General features: G+C 35.8%; 1 protein-coding gene across 3 annotated transcripts; it reads left to right on the top strand.

Moving 5' to 3' along the window:
• Positions 1 to 188: 188 nt before the first annotated feature.
• LOC127806618 (uncharacterized) lies at positions 189 to 21833 on the top strand. Of its 3 annotated transcripts, none has more exons than XM_052344012.1 (9): positions 189 to 325; positions 402 to 526; positions 847 to 947; positions 11523 to 11718; positions 12101 to 12193; positions 12362 to 12421; positions 12531 to 12605; positions 16709 to 16789; positions 21334 to 21833. In XM_052344012.1, the coding sequence occupies exons 1-9, from the start codon at positions 235 to 237 to the stop codon at positions 21679 to 21681; spliced, it is 1170 nt and encodes a 389-aa protein (XP_052199972.1). In that variant the 5' UTR covers positions 189 to 234; the 3' UTR covers positions 21682 to 21833. The 3 variants fall into 3 exon arrangements, with proteins under 3 accessions (XP_052199972.1, XP_052199973.1, XP_052199974.1); XM_052344014.1 differs by having other exon boundaries at positions 201 to 325; positions 415 to 526; XM_052344013.1 differs by lacking the exon at positions 12531 to 12605.
• The last annotated feature ends 2796 nt before the right edge of the window (positions 21834 to 24629 follow it).

Genomic DNA, 24629 nt, shown 5'->3' with positions numbered 1-24629 from the left:
TCATAACCAACACAACATTACAACATCACTGCAATACCATATTATCATATTTACATGGTATTACAGTTATATTTTGTCTAACATGGATGCAGATAATTTTATTTTTATTTTAAATTTGTTAAAAGATCTGGAAAGAAACTTTGGGGCCTGGGAAAGAACGGCCCACAATATTTGGGCCTTGAGGCTTATTAAGAGTTTGGTTTCGGGGAGTCCGGCGAGAAACACAACAGTTACATGGCAGCCTCCGACCGAACTGAATCGAAGTGGCTAGCGTTCTCCTTAACATTGGCCGTCGCCACTATCTCCTCCGCCGTTGCCGTCTCGGGTACTCTCTCTGAAACCTCTCCCTCTTTCTCTAACTGGTGAAAAATATAATCTTTATTTTTATTTTTATTTGTTAGTGTATTTTTGCAGAAGAAACTCGAGATTCGATGGGAAGGAGAAGGTTCGAGAGCTGGAGAAAGCTCTCAAGTCGAGCTTGGAAAAGTGTGCTTCTGAGAGGCAAGGTCGCATCAGGGCCCAGCAGGTATTGATCATTCTTATGTAGTGTTTCACTGTTCTGTGTGTGTGTATCTAACCTATGTATATGTCTAGCAGAAAGGAAAACCTCCGAATCAGCCTTGGCTTCTAAGGGAGTTATGAAGTATGAACTAGAAAGACCATTAGTACTAATTCAGAATGGATGTGAATTAGGAACAATAGACATTTCCCCTTGCAGTGAAAAGCTTTTGGATAGTTGCTGATTAGCCTATTGATTAAAGCTTATGAAGCCATTCAGTAGAGCAGCGCCAGTCTTGTGACATCGAATGACGTATCTATTTAATTTTTGTTTTCTATGTGTTGCAGGCTTTGAGAGAAACACTAGTCAAAAATAATTCTGAGAATTTGCAGTTGAATTCTTATCCCATGGCACCTATTGGCGTGGTCCGGTCGTGTTACTCTACTAGGTAATGGGGATAAATGGCATACTACTGTTTTAGGTTGGTGATCAAATAATCTTACTTGTTTATGTGATACTGCTTATTCCTGTCTTAGAAGCCTAGTCCTTGCCGCTAGACATGAAGCTGGATTTAATGGAATGGTTACGCATATGCGTAAATTGTTTGCCGGTTTGACTACATCTCATTGCACTCAGATGTTGGATACTGGTTAATTGCTAGAGAATTTCCTGTCTTTGTAAATTATATTTAGTTTAGAAAACCATAAGTTAAAGGAAATTGCTAACTTGGGAGCAATAATTCCTGGATGAATGGTTTAAAGCAACCATGAAATTTTGCTGAATAATGATACAGATCGGAAATTATTGTCTTCAATCAATTGCAGGTTTATCAATATCTGAAAAGCTGGATCCAGACTATATCGATTTGACCTCAGGTTGTTAAAATAATACATTGGTTATTATTGTGAGTGAAGTATTAATCTGTCAAGCTTAGAGGTATCTGGGTAAGTGTCATGTACCTAGGGTTTAGCCTAGGATTTGGACTTGTGTTGGGCAATAAACGCACAATAAATTGCTCACAAAGATCAAACCACAGATAACAAAAACTTCCGATAGAACTGAAAGGATTAAACTCCCAACACAATCATGGCAAACATACACGAGATATACAGAACAGAAGCATAAACAACATAAAAATAAATAACGCAAAGGGGACGAGGCTTTTACCGTGGTTCACCCAAAAATTGGGCTACATCCACATCGAGCTCTGGTAAGAAGAGCTCACTGCACTATAAAGAGAAGGAGTGTAACCGATTTACATCAACATACCAGACTCTCTATACATCACTAACCTTGCTAACAAAATCGACCCAATGATCACAAATTCAAGATCAAAGGTCTACCAATTAAGCTAGTGAACAAAGAAAATATACAGAGCATTTATAGAAGACAAAAATGGAGAATAGAAAATCTCACCCGGACCCCTAAGAGAGGAAACCCCTCACAGACTCTCGGCCAAAACGACAGAAATGAAACCCTAATCTCCAATGCCCTTTTCTCCCCCTCTCTTTCCTGTCAATGATCGAATCCCGAGGCGGCACATAAATAGTCAAGATGGATGGCTGAGATAACCTGAGATAAAGCAAGATTGATGGCTTGGATTAGCTCGCGATAAAGCAAGATGGATGGACAAGATCAGATTGGGAAAAGAGACTCGGGCAGATCAAAGCAGCAGCTGCCAAGAGGGCCAGCTGGAGGTTGCCGTGTGGCCTTCCAGCGGGTTGCCAAAAGGCAATCGGGTTGCCTCGCTACCTTCCTCTAGGTAGGGACCAAAACGGCATCACTTTGATGCTTCATAATAAATAACAATCTCCACCTTGAAGCATCAAAGCATCAGTAAACTCCCAATCTTAAAAAAGTGCAGCATGCTTCAATTTTTACCTTCATAGCTCATGTTGGCTAATAGTTCAACCAACTCCAACATGCAGCAGGTCCAAGCAATGCTTGAACTTGGTTGCAGTTAGAACTTTTGTCCCCATGTTAGTTGGGTTATTTTCTGTAGGCCCCTTCAAAATGCTCACAGTGTCATTAGCTATTAAATCTCTAACATAATGATACCTTACCTCTACATACTTGGTTCGTTCATGATATACCGGGTTCTTGGAGAGGTTAATGACACTTTGACTGTCTGAGAACACTGCTACTTTGCTTTGAAGCAAGTGGATCTCGTTGATTAGGCCTTGCAGCCATATAGCCTCTTTGAAGGCATCAGTCACAGCAACATATTCAGCCTCGGTGGTGGACAAAGCCTCCAGAGGCTGAAGTTGGGATTTCCAACTGATACAATTTCCACCCAAGGTGAAAAAGTATGCAGTTGTTGACTTCCTTGAGTCCCTATCACCTGCAAAGTCAGAATCTACATATCCCACAAGATCAAGAGTATCAAATCTCCTTTTATAACACAGGCCAATGTCTACAGATCCATTAATATATCTTAACATGTATTTCAGTGCATCCCAATGTGGTTTCCCAGGATTTGACATATATCTACTAAGCAGAGATATTGAATATGCAAGATTAGGCCTAGCACTAATCATTGAATACATAACAGTTCCGATTGCATTGGCATAGGGGATATTTTCCATTTTAACTAATTCTGAATTAGTTATAGGGCATTGAGATTTAGATAGAGCAAAGTGTCCAGCTAAAGGAACTCCTACAGTTTTACAATTATGCATACCAAACCTTTGAACAACTTTAATAAGATAGTCATGTTGATGAATTTTCAAAGTTGATTTACTTCTTTCTCTCTCTATTGTCATTCCTAGGATTTTCCTAGCAGGTCCTAGATCTTTCATATCAAAATTAGTGTTTAACATTAACTTTAATTCACTAATTTTATCTTTGGACTTACTGATTATCAGAATATCATCTACATACAACAGTAGATAAACAAGGATATCAGAGAGAATGAAGTAAAAGCAATTATCATATTGACTTCTTACAAAACTAATCCCTAGAGTAAAACTATCAAACTTTTTATACCATTGTCTTGGGGATTGTTTTAAGCCATACAACGATTTTTTCAGTAAGCATACATGTTCAGGATGAGTATGATTAACATAACCAGTTGGTTGAATCATATAAATACATTCATCAAGGTCACCATGCAAGAAAGCTGTTTTTACATCTAATTGTTCTAATTCTAAATCAAATTGAACAACAACAGTAACCATCATGCGAATGGTCTTAAATTTGACTACTGGTGAGAAAATTTCATTGTAGTCTATACCCTCCATTTGAGTGAAACCCTTAGCAACTAATCTAGCTTTGTATCTAAGTGGATCAGTGGGAGACATACCTTCTTTTAATTTGAACAGCCATTTGCACTGGATCAGTTTCTGTTTCTCAGGCTTAGGGACCAAATTCCAGGTGCCATTTATCTTGAGGGAGTTCATTTCCTCATCCATGGCTTGTTTCCATTTGACAGAATCTTTGGAGCTGACAGCCTCCTCATAAGAGGTTGGCTCATTGCTCCTCAATTCTTTCCTAACAATTAAAGCACAGTACACTAGGTCAGAGTAAGCATACCTTGCAGGGGATCTAGCAACCCTCCTGCTCCTATCGCGGGCTAGCTGATAGTTACTAAGATCTTGGGGTGAGCTATGATGCTCCACCTCAATTTCAGGTTCATTCTCTTGTTCCTCTTAATCATCATCATGATCAGAGGTACTTTCATCATGTGACATAGGCAAGGTAACATTTGGTTGATTTTGATCAAGTGAGGCTGGAACAGTTGGCAGGTAATTATTTCCTGCTGGTTGCTCCATCTCAATCTGAGATCCCCCTAACACAACAAGATCATCTAGGTTTTGCTGAGTGTTTGTTTCTGTTAGGTTGTTGGTCTTACAAGGGAAAATATTTTCATTAAAGATAACATCTCTACTGATTATGATTTTGATTCTAGCAAATCCCCTATCCCATAACCTATATCCCTTGGTACCCAACAAGCACACATTTGATGGACCTAGGTTCAAGTTTTCCTTTAGACGTATGAGCATGGGCTTCACAGCCAAATACTTTTAAGTAATTTAAATTTAGCTTCCTACCAGTCCAATTTTCCTTAGGCATTTAAAATTTAAAACAGTAGAAGGACTTCTATTTACTAAATGAGCTGCAGTGGATAGAGCCTCACCCCAAAATGACTTAGACATGTTAGATGTAAATAATAGGCACCTAACTTTTTCAAGTAAGGTTCTGTTCATTCGTTCAACTACCCCATTTTGTTGGGGAGTGTTCATAACTGTTCTATGTCTAAGTATACCATGATCATTACAGAAAGTATCAAAGGCTCTACTATAGAACTCAAGGCCATTGTCAATCCTAAGGGTTTTGGTTTTTCTATCTATTTGGTTTTCTACCATTGTTTTCCAGGTTTTAAACTTCTCTAGGGTCTGATCTTTTGATTTTAATAGAAACACCCATACCTTTCAAGTAAAATCATCCACAATAAATAGAAAATACCTGTTACCACCAAAGGTGGGGACTTGAGAAGGCCCCCATAGGTCAGCATGAAGATATTCCAGGCATGCCTTCGCCAAGTGAGTTCCCTTACTCACCCTGTGTTGCTTGCCCAGAACACATGGTTCACAAAAGTCGAGAGACCCAACAGGCATTGTTCCAAGGTAACCTTGGTTTGACAGTGCCTGAAGACCTTTCAGACTCATATGGCTAAGCCTCAGGTGCCATAGATCTGTCTTATCAGTATTAGCTATGTAGGCAGAAAGCATGTTAACAAAGGAAGAGTAACAACCATTCAAAATGTATAAGCCATTTTTCTTAGTACCAGACAAGATAAGATTATCATCTTTAAGAACATGCAGGAAACCGTTTTTTGCTCTATATGAATAACCTAACTCATCAAGTGTGCCAAGAGATATTAGATTTCTTTTTAAGCCTGGTACATACCTTACATCAGTTAGAATTATGGTTTTGTTGTCATGCAGTTTTAAAGATATATTTCCTATTCCTTGAACACTACATGATTGATTATTACCCATGTAGATAGTACCAGTTTCCCTCTGGTTAAAATTTAGAAACCATTCTCTATTAGGGCACATATGAAAAGAACAACCAGAATCCATTACCCATTCATGTTCAGCAGATAAACAAGAGACATTAAGTACTTCAATTAAACAATTAGAGGTTCCTGCATTTACATTTGTATTTTCCCCCTATTTTTGTTTCTTAATAAAATCATAGCAATACTTCTTAATGTGACCCTCCTTTCCACAGTAATAACACTTCCATTTTTGTTTACCCTTCTTGTCTTTCTTCTTACTCTTTTGCCCTGACCCGTTAGAGTGATCATTATTACTGTTAAAGGATTTTTTCTCATTCTTACTCTTTACAAACAAATTATTTCCAGACCTTTTAGATGTTCCTAGTTCCAGTTCTAGTTCCAGTTCCATAGCTTTAATACCCGAGATAATAAGGTCCAGACTAGGAACAATGCCAGTATACCTTAATGCATGCTTTACTACATCATAGTCATCAGGTAAAGAATTTAACAGAATCATAGCTTCACTTGTGTCACCTAATGCTTGATCAATACCTCTAAGTAATAATGCAAATCTAGTGAATTCGTCTATGTTTTCATCCGTTGACTTAGATGTATTCATTTTGAAATTAAACAGCATGCCTTTCAAGTATACTAAATTAGGTGCAGACATTACAGAGTATAATGAATCTAATTTATTCCATAAATCAATAGGGTTAGACATACCATCTACCTTACGTATGACAGTGTCACCAAAGTGAAGGAAAATGAGGTTGAATGCCTCTTCTCTTACCTCCTGGGTTCTTGCAAGCTGATCAAGTGACCATTTTCGGTCATCAGCTTCTAGTGCTATCAATACTTTATGATGAGAGAGCAGAACTCTCATTTTCTTTTTCCAGCTTCCAAAATCTCCTTTGCCATCAAATATTCCGATTTCAAATCAGGTAGACATCATCTTCGCCTTGCACGAAGGTAACTTAAAGTGGCTTTAGACTCTTATTGAGACACACACAGCAAACACCTGTTGACTTAGATTCTCAGAAAACCCTAAAGGGATAGAGACCACAAAACAAACGAAAACCCTAGATTTGAAACCGATCGACTCTGAGAGTATTCAAGCCCTAACAACGCTATCAAAGATAAGGGCTCTGATACCACTTGTTGGACAATAAACGCACAATAAATTGCTCACAAAGATCAAACCACAGATAACAAAAGCTTCTGATAGAACTGAAAGGATTAAACTCCCAACACAATCATGGCAAACATATACGAGATATATAGAATAAAAGCATAAACAACATAAAAATAAATAACGCAAAGGGGACGAGGCTTTTACTGTGGTTCACCCAAAAATTAAGCTACATCCACATTGAGCTCTGGTAAGAAGAGCTCACTGCACTATAAAGAGAAGGAGTACAATCGATTTACATCAACATACCAGACTCTTTGTACATCACTAACCTTGCTAACAAAATCGACCCAATGATCACAAATTCAAGATCAAAGGTCTACCAATCAAGCTAGTGAACAAAGAGAATATACAGAGCATTTACAGAAGACAAAAATTGAGAATAGAAAATCTCACCCGGACCCCTGAGAAAGGAAACCCCACACAGACTCTCGGCCAAAACGACATAAATGAAACCCTAATCCCCAATGCCCTTTTCTCCCCCTCTCTTTCCCATCAATGATCGAATCCTGAGGCGGCACATAAATAGCCAAGATGGATGGCTGAGATAACCTGAGATAAAGCAAGATTGATGGCTTGGATCAGCTCGCGATAAAGCAAGATGGATGGACAAGATCAGATTGGAAAAAGAGACTCGGGTAGATCAAAGCAGCAGCTGCCAAGAGGGCCAGCTGGAGGTTGTCGCGTGGCCTTCCAGCGGGTTGCCAAAAGGCAACCGGGTTGCCCCGCTACCTTCCTCCAACTAGGGGCCAAAACGGCATCACTTTGATGCTTCATAATAAATAACAATTTGAAATCGAAGAATCCAAGGTAATTCGGACAAGAACAAAAGGATTGGGGAAGAATTGGACAGAAATGGGGAAGATAATAGACATAAATGAGGGAGAGCTACAGATAGAACATAGGAAGGTAGAGATTAGAGAGAAGGCAGAGGGAAACGAGAGGGGATTTTGAGAGAGAATTGATGAGAGGGGAAAGTTGAAATTCAATTATCATTCATAACCTGCCCTACCAACAGACTTCAGTAGCTTTATATAGCTACTCTACAGAAAATAACAAACTATCAGGAAAATACAAGTAAAATGTAAAATAAGCTAATTACTATTTTAGCCCTAGTAAACCCTTGGGTCCTGACTTTTCCCCCTGTCTTAAAACATTTCTTGTCCCCAAGAAATGCCAAACCTCCATAGCTTCCAATATGCTTTTCCTTCTCTTCCATAGCTTAGTTGGCGCAATCTTGAAAAACTTTTCTAAGCCTAACGTGTTGTCAATAGCTCTCTTGGACTCATTAGTTGAAACAAAACCAAAAGCAACCACTCTCTGGTTATTGTAGTTAACAGCTAAAACCTGTTGACTGTTGTTCATACCAATTTTCCCATCACTGCTTATTCGATGTTGGTTGTTTGGAGTCCCGAGGAAAGACTAACTATGCCCTTAACTTCCTTTAATAGTTCATCACCATCTAATACTAGTAAGGATGGCAGACACACATCCATAGCTGCAGTTAATGTATTCTTGACAAGCCAACAATCATTCTCTATTGCAAAAATATTTGCAATAACTTGCAGATGTAGCGATTGAGTAATGTAGACTTGCTTTAGATACCCAAACAAAAGCTGTTGGAGAGCAGTAGAACTAGGAGTTGCTGCAACATCAATTCCAGTCATCACTCCATCCTTCATTATAGTAGACAAAAATCCTAATTGGCCAGCTAGAATGAGAACAAACAAAATAGTAGGAGCTTTGTTTTCCACAACAGAACTTTTGGCTCCTTTAGCTATTTCCCTCAGCTGAAACCTCAATAGAGATTTATTTGTTGAATCCATACTCTGACATCTCCACAGCAGTGTTTTGCTTTACTAGCACAAAGTATCGTAACCTTCCTTGAAAAATTGAATTGTCCAACTCATGCAAAACCTTATTTCCAACGATAAAGCCTGCTTCAGTTCTTTTTCGTAGCTGTCCTCCAATTACAAGTTGCCCCATATTTCCTTACCAAATCCACATACCTTCACAATATTGGAAGATACCTCAGCTAAGGATATATCTCCAATCATACCATTTTCAGTAATAGTAAGGGACTCAAATCTCTTTGCCAGCCAAGAGATGATCTGATACGATAGCTCACCAACTGGAATTTGAACAAATAAAATAGCAAAAACCTCTTCCTCTTGAGCTGTCTCATGCTCGCTGTTGTACACCCAAGATTTATCTTCAACAAATTTCTCCTCCAATGGTGTTCCAGTGTCAATTCTTGCAACTGCCCTTCCTGTCCAGACATGCTCTCTGTTACGGTCGTTCAATTCTAATGATTGAGTGTTTGAATCAATCATCTCTTGGTTAGAACTTCTGATATAATTATCTGAAGCATCTCCTCCCAACTTATAGAAGAATTTAGCTAGAACACTAAATTGATACTCCTTAGACAGCATTATGAAAAACTCTTGCATTTGCTCGCGTATCACATGACCTATTTCCTCGCACGTTTTGTTTATCACATTGCTTGTTTCCTCGTGCATTTGACTGAGCTTATTATCAAATTTCTTTTCCCATGTCTCATGATTCTGGCTAAATTCCTCATGATTTTTGTTGTATCCAACTGAAAATGTACATTCTTTTGCTGCAATTGAGACTCGAATTGTTTCACATGTGTGCTATCAGCCATGGCAAAAATCTCATGAGCAGGACAAGTTGAAGGCCAAGAAACAGGAGCTCTATACATGATGAATTCCATACTTCTCATGACCTAATCAACTCTAGTTTGATGCAATCTTAGAATTCGCCTGAATTTGTCAACAATGAACAACTTAGATCGTTTACAATCAAGGAGTAGGAGAAGTTGGAGGAATCCACCCCTTAATGGAATCTGCCTCTGGAATTACTTCTCCTTTGCATCCGTTTCACAACAGTCGCCTAGGATAAATGATCACCTCACAACAGTCAGCGACCTTCAATTCTCCAATGAAATGAGCCGCTAGGCGATAGATCCGATTCCACCTCCTGGCTTGCCTGCTGCAATAGTCTCCTATACTTGCCTCAAAATGCAATTCAATAGTTGAGGAGCACTCGCTCTTCTTTGCCTTTCAAATTAGAACAAAGTTAACCATATTTCAAAGCCGAAATCAACCTTTTGTTTTGCCTTCAAACAATTCGAACCCAGAGTTGCTTGGTGACGATCGTCATTCGACTCTGTTTAATTTGTCGAAATCACTGGAATTCGCTGCTCAACTAATTGCACTGAGAGTCGTCGGAATTTTGCTTGACACTGCTTGTTGTTGAGTTCACCTTAATCACAACCTGTTGGAATCGCCTAAGTTTAAAGGATAGAAACAATCGCGAACGGCCTATAGGTATGCCTTGTTCAGTAACCGTCGATAATCAGTAATCATTTGACTTTCACTTTTTTTAGATCACTTTCAAGTCGAATCGGATAAGAATTGCCAGAGTTCACAACCTAGAATTCAATTGGAATCACCGCCTATGGAATTTGCTTCTCTGATTCGTTACTATGAGTCGTCAGACTTCTAATCGGAATCTCCTAAATTGTCAATTAGTTCCAATAATGGCTGAGGTCGCCTTCCTAAATCGGGACTGCAGCAATTGAAGTCTGTCGGTTCTATCACGGCTAAGAGAGCAACCTTTGATACCTTTGGAATTAGATAGGAAACGATAGCTTATCAGTAACCAAGAATCACCGTCTGAATTTGCTTCCAATGACTGATTTTCTCTACTTGGAATCTAGCTTGATTTCTTCAAAATTGGATTGGAACAACTATTGAATTTCCGAACTCACAGCCAAAGAACGACTGCTCTGATAACAAATTATCATGTATCTAGGGTTTAGCCTAGGGTTTGGATTGAAAATTGGAAGAATCCGAGGTAATTTGGACAAGAATAGAAGGATTGGGGAAGAATTGGACAGAAATGAAGATAATAGACATAAATGAGGGAGAGTTGCAGATAGAACAGAGGAAGGGAGAGATTAAAGAGAAGGCGGAGGGAAACAAGAGGGGATTTTGAGAGAGAATTGATGAGAGGGGAAAGCTGAAATTCAATTATCATTCATAACCTGTCCTACCAACAGATTTCAGTAGCTTTATATAGCTACTCTACAGAAAATAACAAACTAACAGAAAAATACAAATAAAATGTAAAATAGGCTAATTACTATTTTAGCCCTAGTAAACCCTTGGGTCCTGACAGTAAGTGAGCAAGCCAAGGTCACCATTGCTCATCCAAGATTGTTTTGGCTTAATGGATCATGTCGAAGCCTGGTGTTGAGCTCTGTTAATAGTTCTGAAGTTGTTTGTTAATGTATGGTTTGGCTTGAATTTATCGATGAACTTAATTCTTAATGACACCTCATATATGATTCAACCTATCAATTGTTTAATTATGACACTTTTTATTGATATAGTCTGTCACTTGTTTTGCTTATGACACCTTATATAGGATCTAACCTATTAATTCTTTGGTTTTTGACCTATTAAATTGTCCAACTTTTTCATTCAGCATTCTCTTTGGGTGAATTCCTTCTATGGTTGAACAATCTGAATCACCTGCATCAGATAATTTATAACTTAGGATTGCTAAAAGTTTGCTCATTAGGCAACTAAGCTCCTTGACTAAACCTTGGTCTTTTCCAAATTTAACACCAAAATGGCTGAATTGGCCCAAGTGAGCTTGAGCCTTGAGGCGCAAACAAGTAGCTTATGTTGCTCTGCACCCATGAACAGAAGCACCTTGTGCACACTCATCTTCCTACCTTTCTACCTTGATGTGCATTGGTGCTTGTTTGATTTCTGATGTCTGAACACTTCTGGTGTGTGCAGGAATGGGACACCTAGGCAACCTTTACTTGTACCTCTTGCTCGGGCACAGTTGCTATTTTATCCAACTCATGTTCCTCCGGCATCTCTTGAGGGCCTTGAAGAATATTCTCATTGCTGGATTATTTATGTCTTTCATTTAAACACTGATCTTGAAAAGCTATGGAAGGATCCATCTAACTCAAAATTTAAGGCAAAGGTAGGTACGTGTTTTAAGCATTTGAATATTTTTCTCTTTTTGTTATTTAGTGTTATGTAAAAATGTATGGTTTGGATCTGATTCGTACATAATGTTTTTTTTTATTTTTTTTCATTTTCTATGTAAATGGTGTTTACAAAGTGACAAAATGTTCCATGCATAGAATAGGAACTTTATCTAGTTATATGGTAAATGTAAATAACTAGAATGCTTCCTAGGTGAACGTCCAACTACAACCATCAGAACCCATATTTGAATTGAGTGTTCCCTACAAGTACTCCACCCATTTGGGGGAGTCACCTTTAACATACGCTCTGATTGATAATTTGTATAGTTTCCTGAATGAATAGAGTTCTAAGAAAGGAAGGTTGGTGGTGGGTAGGTGAGAGTACCAAGATTGAAAGGCAGAAGGATGGGAGTATTTGCTACAAGATCTCCACATCGCCCATGTCCCATCGGTCTTACAGTTGCAAAGGTATGTTGAACACTTTTAAGTGCATGCATGGATTTTTAATAATTACTGGATTTTTAAGGATATATTAGTTTTTCAATATCCTAAATTCATTGTTTTGAGTGAAAAGCATGTATTGTGCCATATAGAGGAGTACATTGTCTTAATGCAGATATTATTTATCTAATTTAGGTGGAGGCTATCCAAGAACATATGGTTCTAGTTTCGGGTGCGGATCTGGTTGATGGAACAGTAAGTATTCCTGTCCTCCATTAGTGATGAACCAAGTAAAAAACTCTATGCCTTCTCTTTGGTTTTTATATTAAAAGTTCACCTTCCAAGGGTGTGGATATATTAACAGCCTGTCCTGGATATCAAACCATATTTGCCATACAGTGACTGCATCCAAGAAGCAACAGTGCCGGCATGGGTAAAGGTATTATCATCGTAATTCATTTGCTAATTATAATTTCACATATCTCTATGGGTAACAGTGCCACGGGGAGCAAAATAACACCATCTCCATGATTCATTAGCTACTTGTAATTCAACCTACCTTTTGTATCAAACGTTCTTTGTGCATATCATTTTCAACCCAACATTGTAAAAATAAGAACTAGCAGTTGTTTTCCTATTCAAAGACAAAACACAGCTCTAATTTTTGGTATTAGTTGCACAAATTGATATTCCTGAGACTTGAACTATATCCTGATGCTTGATAAGTTGAGACTTAACATTGTGACTGTTAAATAAGATAAGTAAGGGGTATTTGTGTAATTAATTTAAAATACTTGTATATATATATATTCTCTTGAATTATACATTTTTGGTAAAATACACATTATTTTATTCATATGGTATTAGAGCCACTAGACAAACCGTAACCCAACCCAAGATCCAGCCACCATCGTCGTCGTTGCCGCTAACCGATACCACCCCCGCTAGTCACTTTGTTCGCCGCCATCACCGTCGCTATCCAACGTTGGTTCTCAAATCTCATGTATCATGGTTGCTGGTGAAAACCCAATCTCTTGGAAAAATAATAAACAAATTGTTGTCGTCAGGTCCAATGCAAAAGCTGAATATAGGACAATAGTTGTGACATGTGAGCTAATATGGCTGAAACAATTAATTGAGAATGTAAGCACCCCCGACCGGATATCCCAACCTCTCGGACTATCCGAATGGGAGCACCTACTGAAGGAGAAAGAATGAACACAAGACAAGAACTACCTTGGCATGCATACACAAGACTTAAAACAACGGAAGTGAAACCATATATATATGCATGCACCATGGGTACCCCGCTAGCACAGCGGTCACAAGATAAATAAAAGAATACAAACTCCTGTGCCGACATACACGAGACTCGAGGAATGACCTGGCACAGTAAAAATAATAGAGTAAATCTTACTCAACCATCAGAGTTGACATGGATTGACGGGACTGCCTATACACCATACCGACTCTGCCGCTAAAGCTGACTCCTTTGCCCTTGACTCACGCAGCCACTAGCTGGAATGATGGAAAAACAAAGTGAGTCGAGAGACTCAGCAAGCATAAGAAAAGAAAGGCTGAAGGCTGCATAGAACCAATAAACTTCCCCCAGAACTAACCCCCAAGTACACACAAGCCATGAGACGCTACAACACAATAGTATAGTATAATAAAAGCACATGTCGGTCCTTGGGGCCCACACAAGTCACACGGCACCCAAGTCCCATACGAACCTGCCGCTGCTCTGAAAGGTAACAAATATCTCCAGCAGCCTGTGCGCACCATCCCGGGTCGGTGCTCCCGCCACCCGTGTGTCCGTGTTGGTACTCTCGACACCCGAGCCATAGGCTCCCTCAGAACGATCCTCCCGTTTGAGAACTAATAACTACCAGTAGCCATGCAATGCACATAGAAATGCAATGGCGTAGTGAGCATCAACGTGATACACTGGCGCCTATACATCCAGGCATCAGGCCATGTTCCGCCCACATAGTAAACCACACGCGATGCATATGCCTGTGCCAGATGCAACCTAATCATACTAGAATGTTCATGTCCAAGCATACTCAATAAATGAATATCCCCAACATGCAACCCGTACCCATGTGCATATCAAATCATGAACAGTAATATAATGAATCTAATCGTGCAGTAAATCACATACTGGCAGAGCTAGTCAGCAGTGCCCGGCACCGGTTAACGGCCAGTGACTAGGAGTGTCCGCCTGACGGTCCACTTCAGGGCCGTACAATAGTCTACCCCAACATCACCAAATAGTCGACCCCTACCCCACTGCTCAATAGCTCTAACCGAATCATAAATAAACTTAAGAAAATCGTAAATAAACCCGCACGTCTAGGAACCCAGTCCCCAAGCTGGGTTCGTCATCATTCCGAAAGGAATGGGGGCGGTACAAACCCCCGTAGGCACACAATAAATAAAACTCTAGAAGTCTCGGATTTAATTTAAATTAAAACAATTAAATAATAACTCAATAAATAATGCTAGGCGCCGAATTAGAGTAAGGGAAGGGATAAAATACGAGAAACTACGGAATTTCTCACGGGAATTAAAGAACGGGAAAAGAGGGTTAGGAGCTTGTATTTTAATAGTAGATTTCCATCTCCTTGCTCAGCTACTGCGCAAATTAACAATTATTACTAACTATACTAAACACTAATACAAATCCTATACGCGAATCCCCAATAATCTGATTATATCGATCTAAAACCGAAAGCTATTACAAGTATACAAGGTCACTAAAATATAGAAGGTAAAGAGAGCTTGCCTTATTTTGCAGATTTCTGGCCTTAAATGTCCACGCACTGTAAAATAATATTAACACTAAAATAAATTGAAATACAGCCTAAAAATACGATTTAATCCGTAGAAAATGTTTAGTACACGCTAACTAACTTACCTCGCTCTTCGGATCTTCAATTGCACGGAATAAAAATCAACTTCTGCAATTTTTCCTCAAATTTCTCCTTTCTTCGCGCTTTTCTTCCTCCCGAATGCTCTCTGCTTCGCTCCCAATTTAATCTAAATTTTAGCTTCAATTGAAGCAATTTATAGCAGCAAAATCGGCAGAAAAACATAGCCAATTTGGCCTTAAAAAGCGTGCAAAACAGTAGGCGTGAGAGAGCAGCAACGCGGGCGCACCAGCGCGCGCCATGTGGCTGCGGCTGGCTGCCCACCGCCTTGCCCAAAACGACGCCGTTTTGGGCAAGGTTTGGCTGAAAAATCAGCCAAAACTCCCTCCAGCGCGTGCGCCTGCGCGGTTTCGGTCCCGCGACCCCTGCCTTTGCACCTGCGTACGTGACCAGATGAGCTGGCTGCTTCCTTTGCTCATTATATGCGGCCCATTAATTTTATAATGAATCATAACCACTTCCGTAAATCACATTTTAACCCCACACAATACAGTTTAATTACACATGCACCCAAAACTCCATTTTCACTTATTTCACTCACACCCTAAAACTTTCAAAAATCCACCAATTTAATTTATTTTACTATTTCCTTAATTACTCCCAATTAACTCAATTATTTTCTCAAAATAACATAAATACACATTTTCTTAAATTTCTAAATTCCCAAATAAATTAATATTTCCTTTTAACCCACAAATATTCAATAATCATCTCAAATACAATACTTAATAATTATCAACCATTTTCAAATAATTTAATTAATTACCTTTAATTCCTTATTTTCCTCATAACATCATAATTTACTATTTTACTTTAAATTAACCCAATAAATAATTATTTTCCTTAAACAATAAATACTCAATAATCACCAAAATAAAAATTAAATCAATATTTCTCTTAAACCCAAAAATATTTAACAATTATTAATTGTTCTCGACCAAATTAATAATCATTTATTTAATTTCCCAATTTTGGGATGTTGCAGAGAAGTTAGGAGTTACTCAAGTCAAGTCTATGCAATTGATTTGTGACAATCAGACTGCAATACGTATTGCTTCTACTCTTGTGTTTCGTGAGAGAACTAAACACATTGAAATTGATTGCCACTTTGTTAGAGAAAATATGCTATCTAGGGATGTAGTTACAACATATGTGGATTCCAATGATTAGTTGACTAATTTACTCACCAAGTCACGTAGAGGTTCTCGTGTAAATTATATTTGTATCAAGCTGGGCATGCTAAATATATATATTCCAGTTTGAGGAAGAGTGTTAAATACGATAAGTAAGAGATATTAGTGTAATTAATTTAAAATACTTATATATATATATATATTCTCTTGTATTATACATTTTTGGTAGAATACACTATTTTATTCACAGTGACGTATAACTGATGATGAGATTTGACTTTTGAGTTGTTGAACTTTCTCATTTTTATAGTTCAAATTTGACTTGAATTAAAATTTTCACACCACTCCCCTGTGCTCTACATATTCATGAAAAGGATATTTGCTTTGTTTTGATGTTTCTGGTTTTGTGGTTGCTATTATATAATGTACATTTTTGGCTCCCTCAAACTCTATTTTAAGATCTGATATTTGGACAGGCAGACAATTTGTTAACTGTAACTTCTGTGGACTTCTCTGAGGATTTCACAACTGCTCTAGCCGATTGTTGGACAAAACTGGTTAGAGTTAATTGCATCTTTGGAACTAATTGTAGCTGCTTTTTCAAATTTGTTGTCAATATCTAGATTACCTATTTAATTGTTTCTGTTTCATTTCTTATAGTTTTGCATTGGCATTGTCCATGTATAATGCAATTGATCACTAAAAGAAAAATGTAGGAAGCACATAATGAAAATTTAATTTCAATTTTAATATCTTGTAAGTAAATTTAATTTTAGTGATTATCTTGTTGATAACCATATAAAATTTAAGTAAATCTAATTTTATTTATTTGTTTATCTTACTAGATAATAAATCCTATAAAATAAAACAAGTGTAATTATTTTACTAGGTAAGTCTTGTAAAGTTAAAACGCCTAGAATCTTAGTAAAAGGTAATTTAGGTTTCTTTCCCTATAAATACCTACTATAAACAACAATAACAACAAAAATTACAAGCCTTAATCCCACGGAATGGGATCAATTACATGATTTCTAGGCTTTCATCCATCTGTCGTTAATGTGTGACTTATGCACAATTAATTCAGACAAGTATATCCTAATCAAATATGCATATAGCAATGAAAGGAGTGTCGATCCCACAAGGACTAAATCACAATACCAAATAAATTTTAAATTAATCTAAGTTGAACTAATTAATTAATTAATTAATTAAAAACAAAAAATAAAACTAACAAGAAAAATTAATGCAAAAGTAAATTCTTTTATGGGAAAAATTAATAAATGAATGCAATTAGGGTTTAGATTTGGGAAATTCTATTTGTAACCATATATTTTGCTCTTCGTAACCAGTGTAAAGTAAAATATTAGATTTTACTATTTACAACCATATTTATTATTTTCTGCAACCATTTATGTACCAAACATACCCTCCAAACACTATCCCCAAAAAAGACGCCCTACGCGCATCAAATCCTCTTCTTCTTCTTCTTATAATTATTTGTTGTTATTTGCTGTATTATTATAATTATAATTTTTCAACGTATGTTAAGTTATTTGTAATAATATTTTATTTTAGTATTTGCTGTTATATTTTATTTAATTAACTTTATTTAATTTATAAAAAAATATCATAAATTTAATATAAATTTTAAAGAAATAAAAATAAACATAATTTTATTACGATTTGCATTTAACTCAAAATAAATTAAAATTAAAGCAACATTAATTCAAGAAAAAATAAATATAATATTAATCCAAAGATTCGGGATACGATGATTCGGAATAATTTATATACATTTGAAATAATTTATATATAAAATCATTATATATATATGTATATAGTTATAATATATATGTATATAATATATTATATACATATAATAGTATACATATAATATATAATAATAGTATAATATACATATAATATATACTATATAATATATAATACATATAATAGTATAATATACATATAATATATAATAGTATATAATAATAGTATATAATATATTATATACATTTGGGGAGAATGCAATTCTCTCGAATTCAATTAATATATGTTAATTAATATAATGTTAACATATATTAATTGAATTCAGGAGAATGCAATTCTCCCGAACCCTGTGGTTCGGGAGAATTGCATTCTCCCGAACTCGTGACTTCGGGAGAATTGATTTTTCTCGAATCCATAGATTCGAGTGCTTATCGAACCCTGAGATTCGGGGTTACTCGAACACCTAAAACCTCGGGGTTCGGGTCATCCCCTAGCCCTCGAACCTCAGGGTTCGGAGACATCCCCCAACCCCGAACCTCGGGGTTCGAGGCATCTCCCACCCCTCGAACCTCAGGGTTCGGGGGCATTTCCTTGCCTCGAACCCCGGGGTTCGGGGGCATCCCCAACCCCCGAACCTCGGGGTTCGGGGCATCCTCTAGCCCCCGAATCCCGAGATTCAGGGCATCTCCCAACCCCCGAACCTCGAGGTTCGGGGTTTCAAGACGTATTTTTTATTTTTTAATTAATTTTATTTTTTTAATTCATCCCTCGTGTATTTATATGTAAATTATGTGATTTAACTAGTGATAAATGTTGTAAATTGTGTTGTTTCTCGCTGGAATACATAAATAAGAGTGGATAATAATCTTCCATGACTGATAATAACCGTTGATAGTAACTAGTAATTGGTTATGGCAAGGAGAACTGGCCTGAGCAATGTTTGGTGTTGAATAATAGTGGTTGTGTAATGTTCAGTTATAGTTGTGGGTGATTAAAATGGCTATGGCAATCGTGGTCGAGAAAGTGAGTGAACGCGTTTGAAAAGTAATGATGGGTGGTTGAGCGTTAAAGATTTAAATGAAGGGCAAATATGAGTTTTCATCTTAGGGTATTTTAGGAATATTAAAATTAGGTTGCGGAGAGCAAAACTTATGGTTGCAAATAGAATTTCCCTTTAGATTTCATTTAATCTAGGTTATGTAATTATTTATTCAATCAAATTCAAGACCAAAAATACCCTTATAGTATTTTAAAATTATTTGTATGTGATGGTAATTTTTTCTCAATTAATTAATAAGCTTTCTCAAGTCATATTAATCATTTATTAATTCAATTATGCTGTCAAATTTCTAAGTGGATATCAAAAGAACAAATAAGTATTAAGTTATTTGGAAACCTCTAATCTTAAAAGGAATTTGATTTACTAAACTTTCTCGATTCTCATACATGAACTAATCATCTTTTGATATCATAGTCTAACATGTGATTTTTATTGTTAATGGATCTAATTTATAACAATCCTTTATCAAAATTAAAATTCATCCAAACCCTAAGTAAAACAATTTAGCTAGACAATTAAAATAAAAATAAAAACTAAATTGAATGAAGAAGAGGAAGCTCCCTGCCCAGATCTGGGGCAAAACGGATCTGCGCCTGCCCACGTCCGCCTTCTGCCTTGCTGCTGCATGCGTGAGGCCTTGGTACGTGCGTGGGTGTTGCAGCTTCGCTGTGCGCCTTGGCTTCCTTCTCCCAGAATCCGTTCTTCCTCTCCTGCCTCCAATTCTCCTCCCATTCCCTCTCCCCTCAATTGCTCTATAATAATATATATATGCATGCGGCCGTACCTTCTCCAATTCCAAGTCTCTCCATAAGTGTTAATTCTTTAATTGTATTATAAAATTAATTTATAATATCTTCTTTTAAACCCAATTCTTTGACTTTAATTCCTTTACTTGCTTCCTACAAAAAAAAAGATTTAAATTATATAAAATCCATATAAACAAACATTTTAAGTAGGACAAATAACATAAAGTTAAACTTGAAATTAGATAAAAATATGTATAAAGTTTAAGACATATCATTTGTATATGTGGCCATTTCCTATGTCAGGTTATTATGTCATATGTTGTATTTAAGAGTTTTCCACCAAGTTTGCGATGATCTTCATCTCCCTCTTTTGCTATAAATTTTTTCCCTTTCAGCCACTTACCTTACGGGTGCATTTATCAATATTTTTCTCTTATATTCAGACCATCTTAACTGTGACTCTCATATCATATCTTCAATAGGTGTCCCCCAACCTTAATGCATGTGACCTTTTTTTTTGTTTGGCCACACATCCACCAAAATATTTTTTCTCTCCTATGCTCATGTTATGCACATGTTAGTACCTAAATACCCAACATTTTGAGCCATATGATAAATACCTGCTACATATGAGAGAAATTTTCATCAAATACTTTTCAGTTCTTTGAGAATCACTTTTTTGTTTGAAATCTTTTTCTTTAGTAGCATCAGAATCCTTTTCTTTTGTTTTTACAAGGTTGAGGGTTTAGTCATGTACTTTACCCTTTCTCACTCTTCCTGCTGCGCCAGGAAAACAGAAGGGAAAGACAATGAGAAGTCAAGTGGGAACGAGCCTGCACCAAGATACCTTGGGGAAGGTCATATACAACATCCAGTCCCACAAATACAGAAGATTTTTTTTAGTTTTTTAATGAATATAGGATGTTCATATGGCATATTAGATTTATATAAGTAATATACTTTTACCAGATAAGGCCATAGAGAGAGATGACTAGAGAGCTAGAATTCATGTAGCACATGGTGGTATAAAGGCTTGATATTATGTTGTTTTGGGAGAAATAAGAAGGTAGGCAGTGTTGGGTTTTCAATAATCAAAATTAGAATGAAGAAGTGGGTATAAAGGCTCGGTATCATGTTGTTGTTGTCTAGGAGTGGGTGTAACTGGACTCTGCTTTTCTATTTGAACCCAGGAAAATTGGTAATCACCAACTTCCCTTGTTTCCATTCAGAAACTCTCAAGTTTATAGTCTACAAGAAGTCAATAATCCAAACATTGTGTCAGTTTCCGGTTAGGTTGTAATGCTATTTTGTTCTCATGGCCGCCATAGCATCCTCAGATGGTAGTTCTCCAACTTAAGTTTGATGGTTTGTTCTGTAAAGCCTAAGCCACCTTTAATGGTGGGTGCTTAGTGAGTACTAAAGCAGGCCATATCTATTTGTTTACAGGTTCAATCAGCATCACATTAGAAACCTGTTCTATAAACAGTCTAATTTAGATAATTTCTTGGGTTTTGCAATATTTCAGGGAAAGAAGTCGCTCTATGCATCCCCTGATGAATTTCAAAGCTTGATCAAGCAGGTGCTTTCCTGGGATATTCGATCAATATCCCAGCGTAGTCGACCACATAATTCCCTTGTGAACACAGAAAATGGTACAAAAATTGGCGCTAACTCTTTGGATCTTGGCAATGATGGAGATGAGGGAGCTGCCAACAGTGGAAATGAGGAGGCTTCTTCAGGTGACATTATTTATCATCTGGTTTTAGAAGGCATAGATGTTTCATACAGCATTGATTCTGATGGCAATGTTCTTGTTAAGAATGCCAAACTTCAACCCCTCCCAAGTAGTTCTGGAAACAGTGCAAATTCATGACGGGAGAGCTAAGCATTATTATTTTTTAGCTTCAGGGGCTGTCGCAATGCACAAGGCTCTTGGCTTTCCAATAGTTAGGAAAGGGCTATATTTGTATGCATGTTCCTCAAAACGCATGACTTTTCGATCACAAAGGAGCTACTTGACCTATTTCTTATCAAGACTCTTCACTTTGTTTTGTATTTTAATTCTAGGAATTATTAACAGTTAGAAGCTCTATTTTTTACTTCAATTCTAGGAATTATTTACAGTCAGCAACATCTGTTTTAGATTCATTTCTGTTTGTTTTTGGTATTGGGTGCATGCGTTTGTATGCAAAATGATACCTCTGGAGTCAGAATCAGGGTATGATTCAGATGATCCATTGGCATTATAATATCTTTTGATGATGAGAATTTGTTCATCAAAATATGAAATCTGTTTCTTATGACCTACAAACAGTCCACATGTTGAATAATTTATTTGAAGACATCTTAAATTCTGACGTAAATGCAAGTCAGAGGCCATGTTTGGAATAACACGAAAGAAAAATGAGAATTTTCTTTTATTTTCTGTTTTTTTTTCTTAATAACGAATTCTGGTTAAGATGAAGCTTTAGAAGTTTGTGCTTAAAATAAAGAGTGCAATACAGATCTTTGAAGGTTTTTTATGGAGGCATTTTTAGAGGGAACGTAATGATTTTTCAAAAGTTAATGCAATGGGAGACTTAATTTAGGTGGTGTGGGCATTAAGAATTGTTAATAAAAATTAAATTTTTAATCTTGTTACAATTAGTTTTATAAAGATTTATCAAACTTTATCAAAAAATTATGACATAGTAAATACAAAAAACAAAAAACACACAAAAGCAGTAGTAATCATTGATAACTACCATTAGGGATCGAACAGTGGAAGAAACTATCATGGGGTTTTTCTTTTTCTTCTAAAATATTTGATTTTTCTTTTAAGTCATTTTTATTTCAATTTTTTGTAAAATTCTTACCAAAATCAAAGAAAATTTTCTTTTCACCTACTAAAATTTTATTCTAAATTTCATATATCTATATATATGTGTGTGTGAAGTTACATGTATATAAATTTATATATTTTTGCAGTCTTCAAAATGTCAAGTAATAGCCACCAATAACCCATTGTTTCTTTATTATCTATTTTTGTCCTCTTTATTTTATGCATCTACAATGTCAGAGTCAACATAACTTTTAAAAATAAATTAAATTATAACAAGATTAAAACTTTAATGGTTTTATGTGACAAATCAAAGTAAAAAGACTAATTTATTATAAAACATAAAATTGAGGGACTAAAAATGTAATTTACCTTGCTAATTGGTGTTAAAATGAATGTAACTAATGGGAGGTGTAATACATAAGTAGTTTGGTTTAAAATGTACTAAATACAGCTTACTTCTAGATAATATACATTTATTATATTTTATTTTTTAAATTAAAATAATTTTATTAGTTAATGAAATGTTTTGGAATATGGTGAATTTATTACTGACCAATAAAAGTATTTGAGAATTAAAAATAGAGTTAATTACCATAAAGGAGCCATCTTTTATTGTATTGTCGATTATGTAGTGAACTTTTAATTTTTTCAATATTAAGACCAAACTTCTAATTTATTATAACTTTGTACCATTGTTAGTTTTTCGTTGAAATTGTTTATTAAAAAATATAAGAATAATGAATGTTATGTATATTCAGTTTATAAAAGGTATTAAATTTTGTATCAATATCACCCATGTGTCTAATTTAATCCATTATATTTAGCATATAAGAGATTTAGACATAAGTGATTTACATTTTAAATTATCTTATTTGGTTAATTCATCTTTTTTATTAGAATCACGTTATTTAATTAAGAATAAAATATTAAAAATTAACAATTATTTTAATGATAAATTGATAATAGTATATATTTGATACAAATTAAAAATCTAGAGCTAGCATTAAAAAAAATTAAAATTTTAATATATAAATAAAAATACAATAAATAGTGGCTTTTTTATAATTAAACCTTAAAAATAATTTCAGTAGCCAAAAAGTTTTACAAGTACAGAAGATTTTTTTTTTTTTTAGTTTTTTTTAATGAATATAAGATGTTCATATGGCATATTAGAATTTTATAAAGAATATATTTTTACTAGATAAAGCCATAGAGAGAGATGACTAATAAGGTAGAATTCATGTAGCTAACTGCGTATGTATGGTGGTATAAAGCCTTAATATGATGTTATTTTAGGAGAAATAAGAAAATACTTGGTGTTAGATTTTCAATAATGAAAATAAGAATAAATAAGTGAGCATAAAGACTGGGTATTATGTTGTTGCATAGGTGATTTGTTGCTCATTGGGGGAGGGGGGAGAAAAAGGGTGGGGCCAATATAAACCCTTAAAAGTTTGTTTACATCGAATAAATGTTATGTTGTCTGACACGAGTAATATAACATTTCACGCTATTATTGTCTAGGAATAGGTGTAATTGGATTTTACTTTTCTATTTGAACATGAGAAGATTGGTAATCACAAACTTTTCTTACTTTCTATTAAAAAACTCTCAAGTTTGTAGGTGACAAGAAGTCTATAATCCAAACATTAAAGCACAAACAACACATACTATTGGTAGAGGTATTGTTTGAGAAGCCTACGTTCTCACTCTTCAAGACTATACTTTAAGATTTTATTAAGATGAATAAAACTCTAATTTTAGATAAGAGGTAAACTATTTACAATCTTTATAAATGCAAGAACAAAGCTAATAAATAACCCTTCACACTAATGGTAAGTAAATACAATCAATACAACTAACTTGCAAAATATACCTTATATATCTTGCAGGTTTTAAGTTTTTACTCCCTGGGCAAACTGAAACAGTGCATTGAAGAACCTAAAGCTATATATATATCAGAGGCATGCATGAGAATAAAGTGACACATTGATCTGAGT

This window comes from Diospyros lotus, chromosome 7, assembly GCF_014633365.1.
Source record: "Diospyros lotus cultivar Yz01 chromosome 7, ASM1463336v1, whole genome shotgun sequence".
In the NCBI taxonomy this organism is placed as follows: domain Eukaryota; kingdom Viridiplantae; phylum Streptophyta; class Magnoliopsida; order Ericales; family Ebenaceae; genus Diospyros; species Diospyros lotus.
The sequence above is the reverse complement of the archived record's forward strand: the minus strand, read 5'-3'. Positions and strand labels throughout refer to the sequence as shown.

Bases quoted from the DNA above. Each gene is read 5' to 3' on its own strand.
- LOC127806618 (XM_052344012.1), top strand. From the start codon at position 235: ATGGCAGCCTCCGACCGAACTGAATCGAAGTGGCTAGCGTTCTCCTTA. The intron at 527-846 runs GTATTGATCATT...TATGTGTTGCAG, and splicing joins GTCGCATCAGGGCCCAGCAG to GCTTTGAGAGAAACACTAGT. The intron at 16,790-21,333 runs GTTAGAGTTAAT...GCAATATTTCAG, and splicing joins CCGATTGTTGGACAAAACTG to GGAAAGAAGTCGCTCTATGC.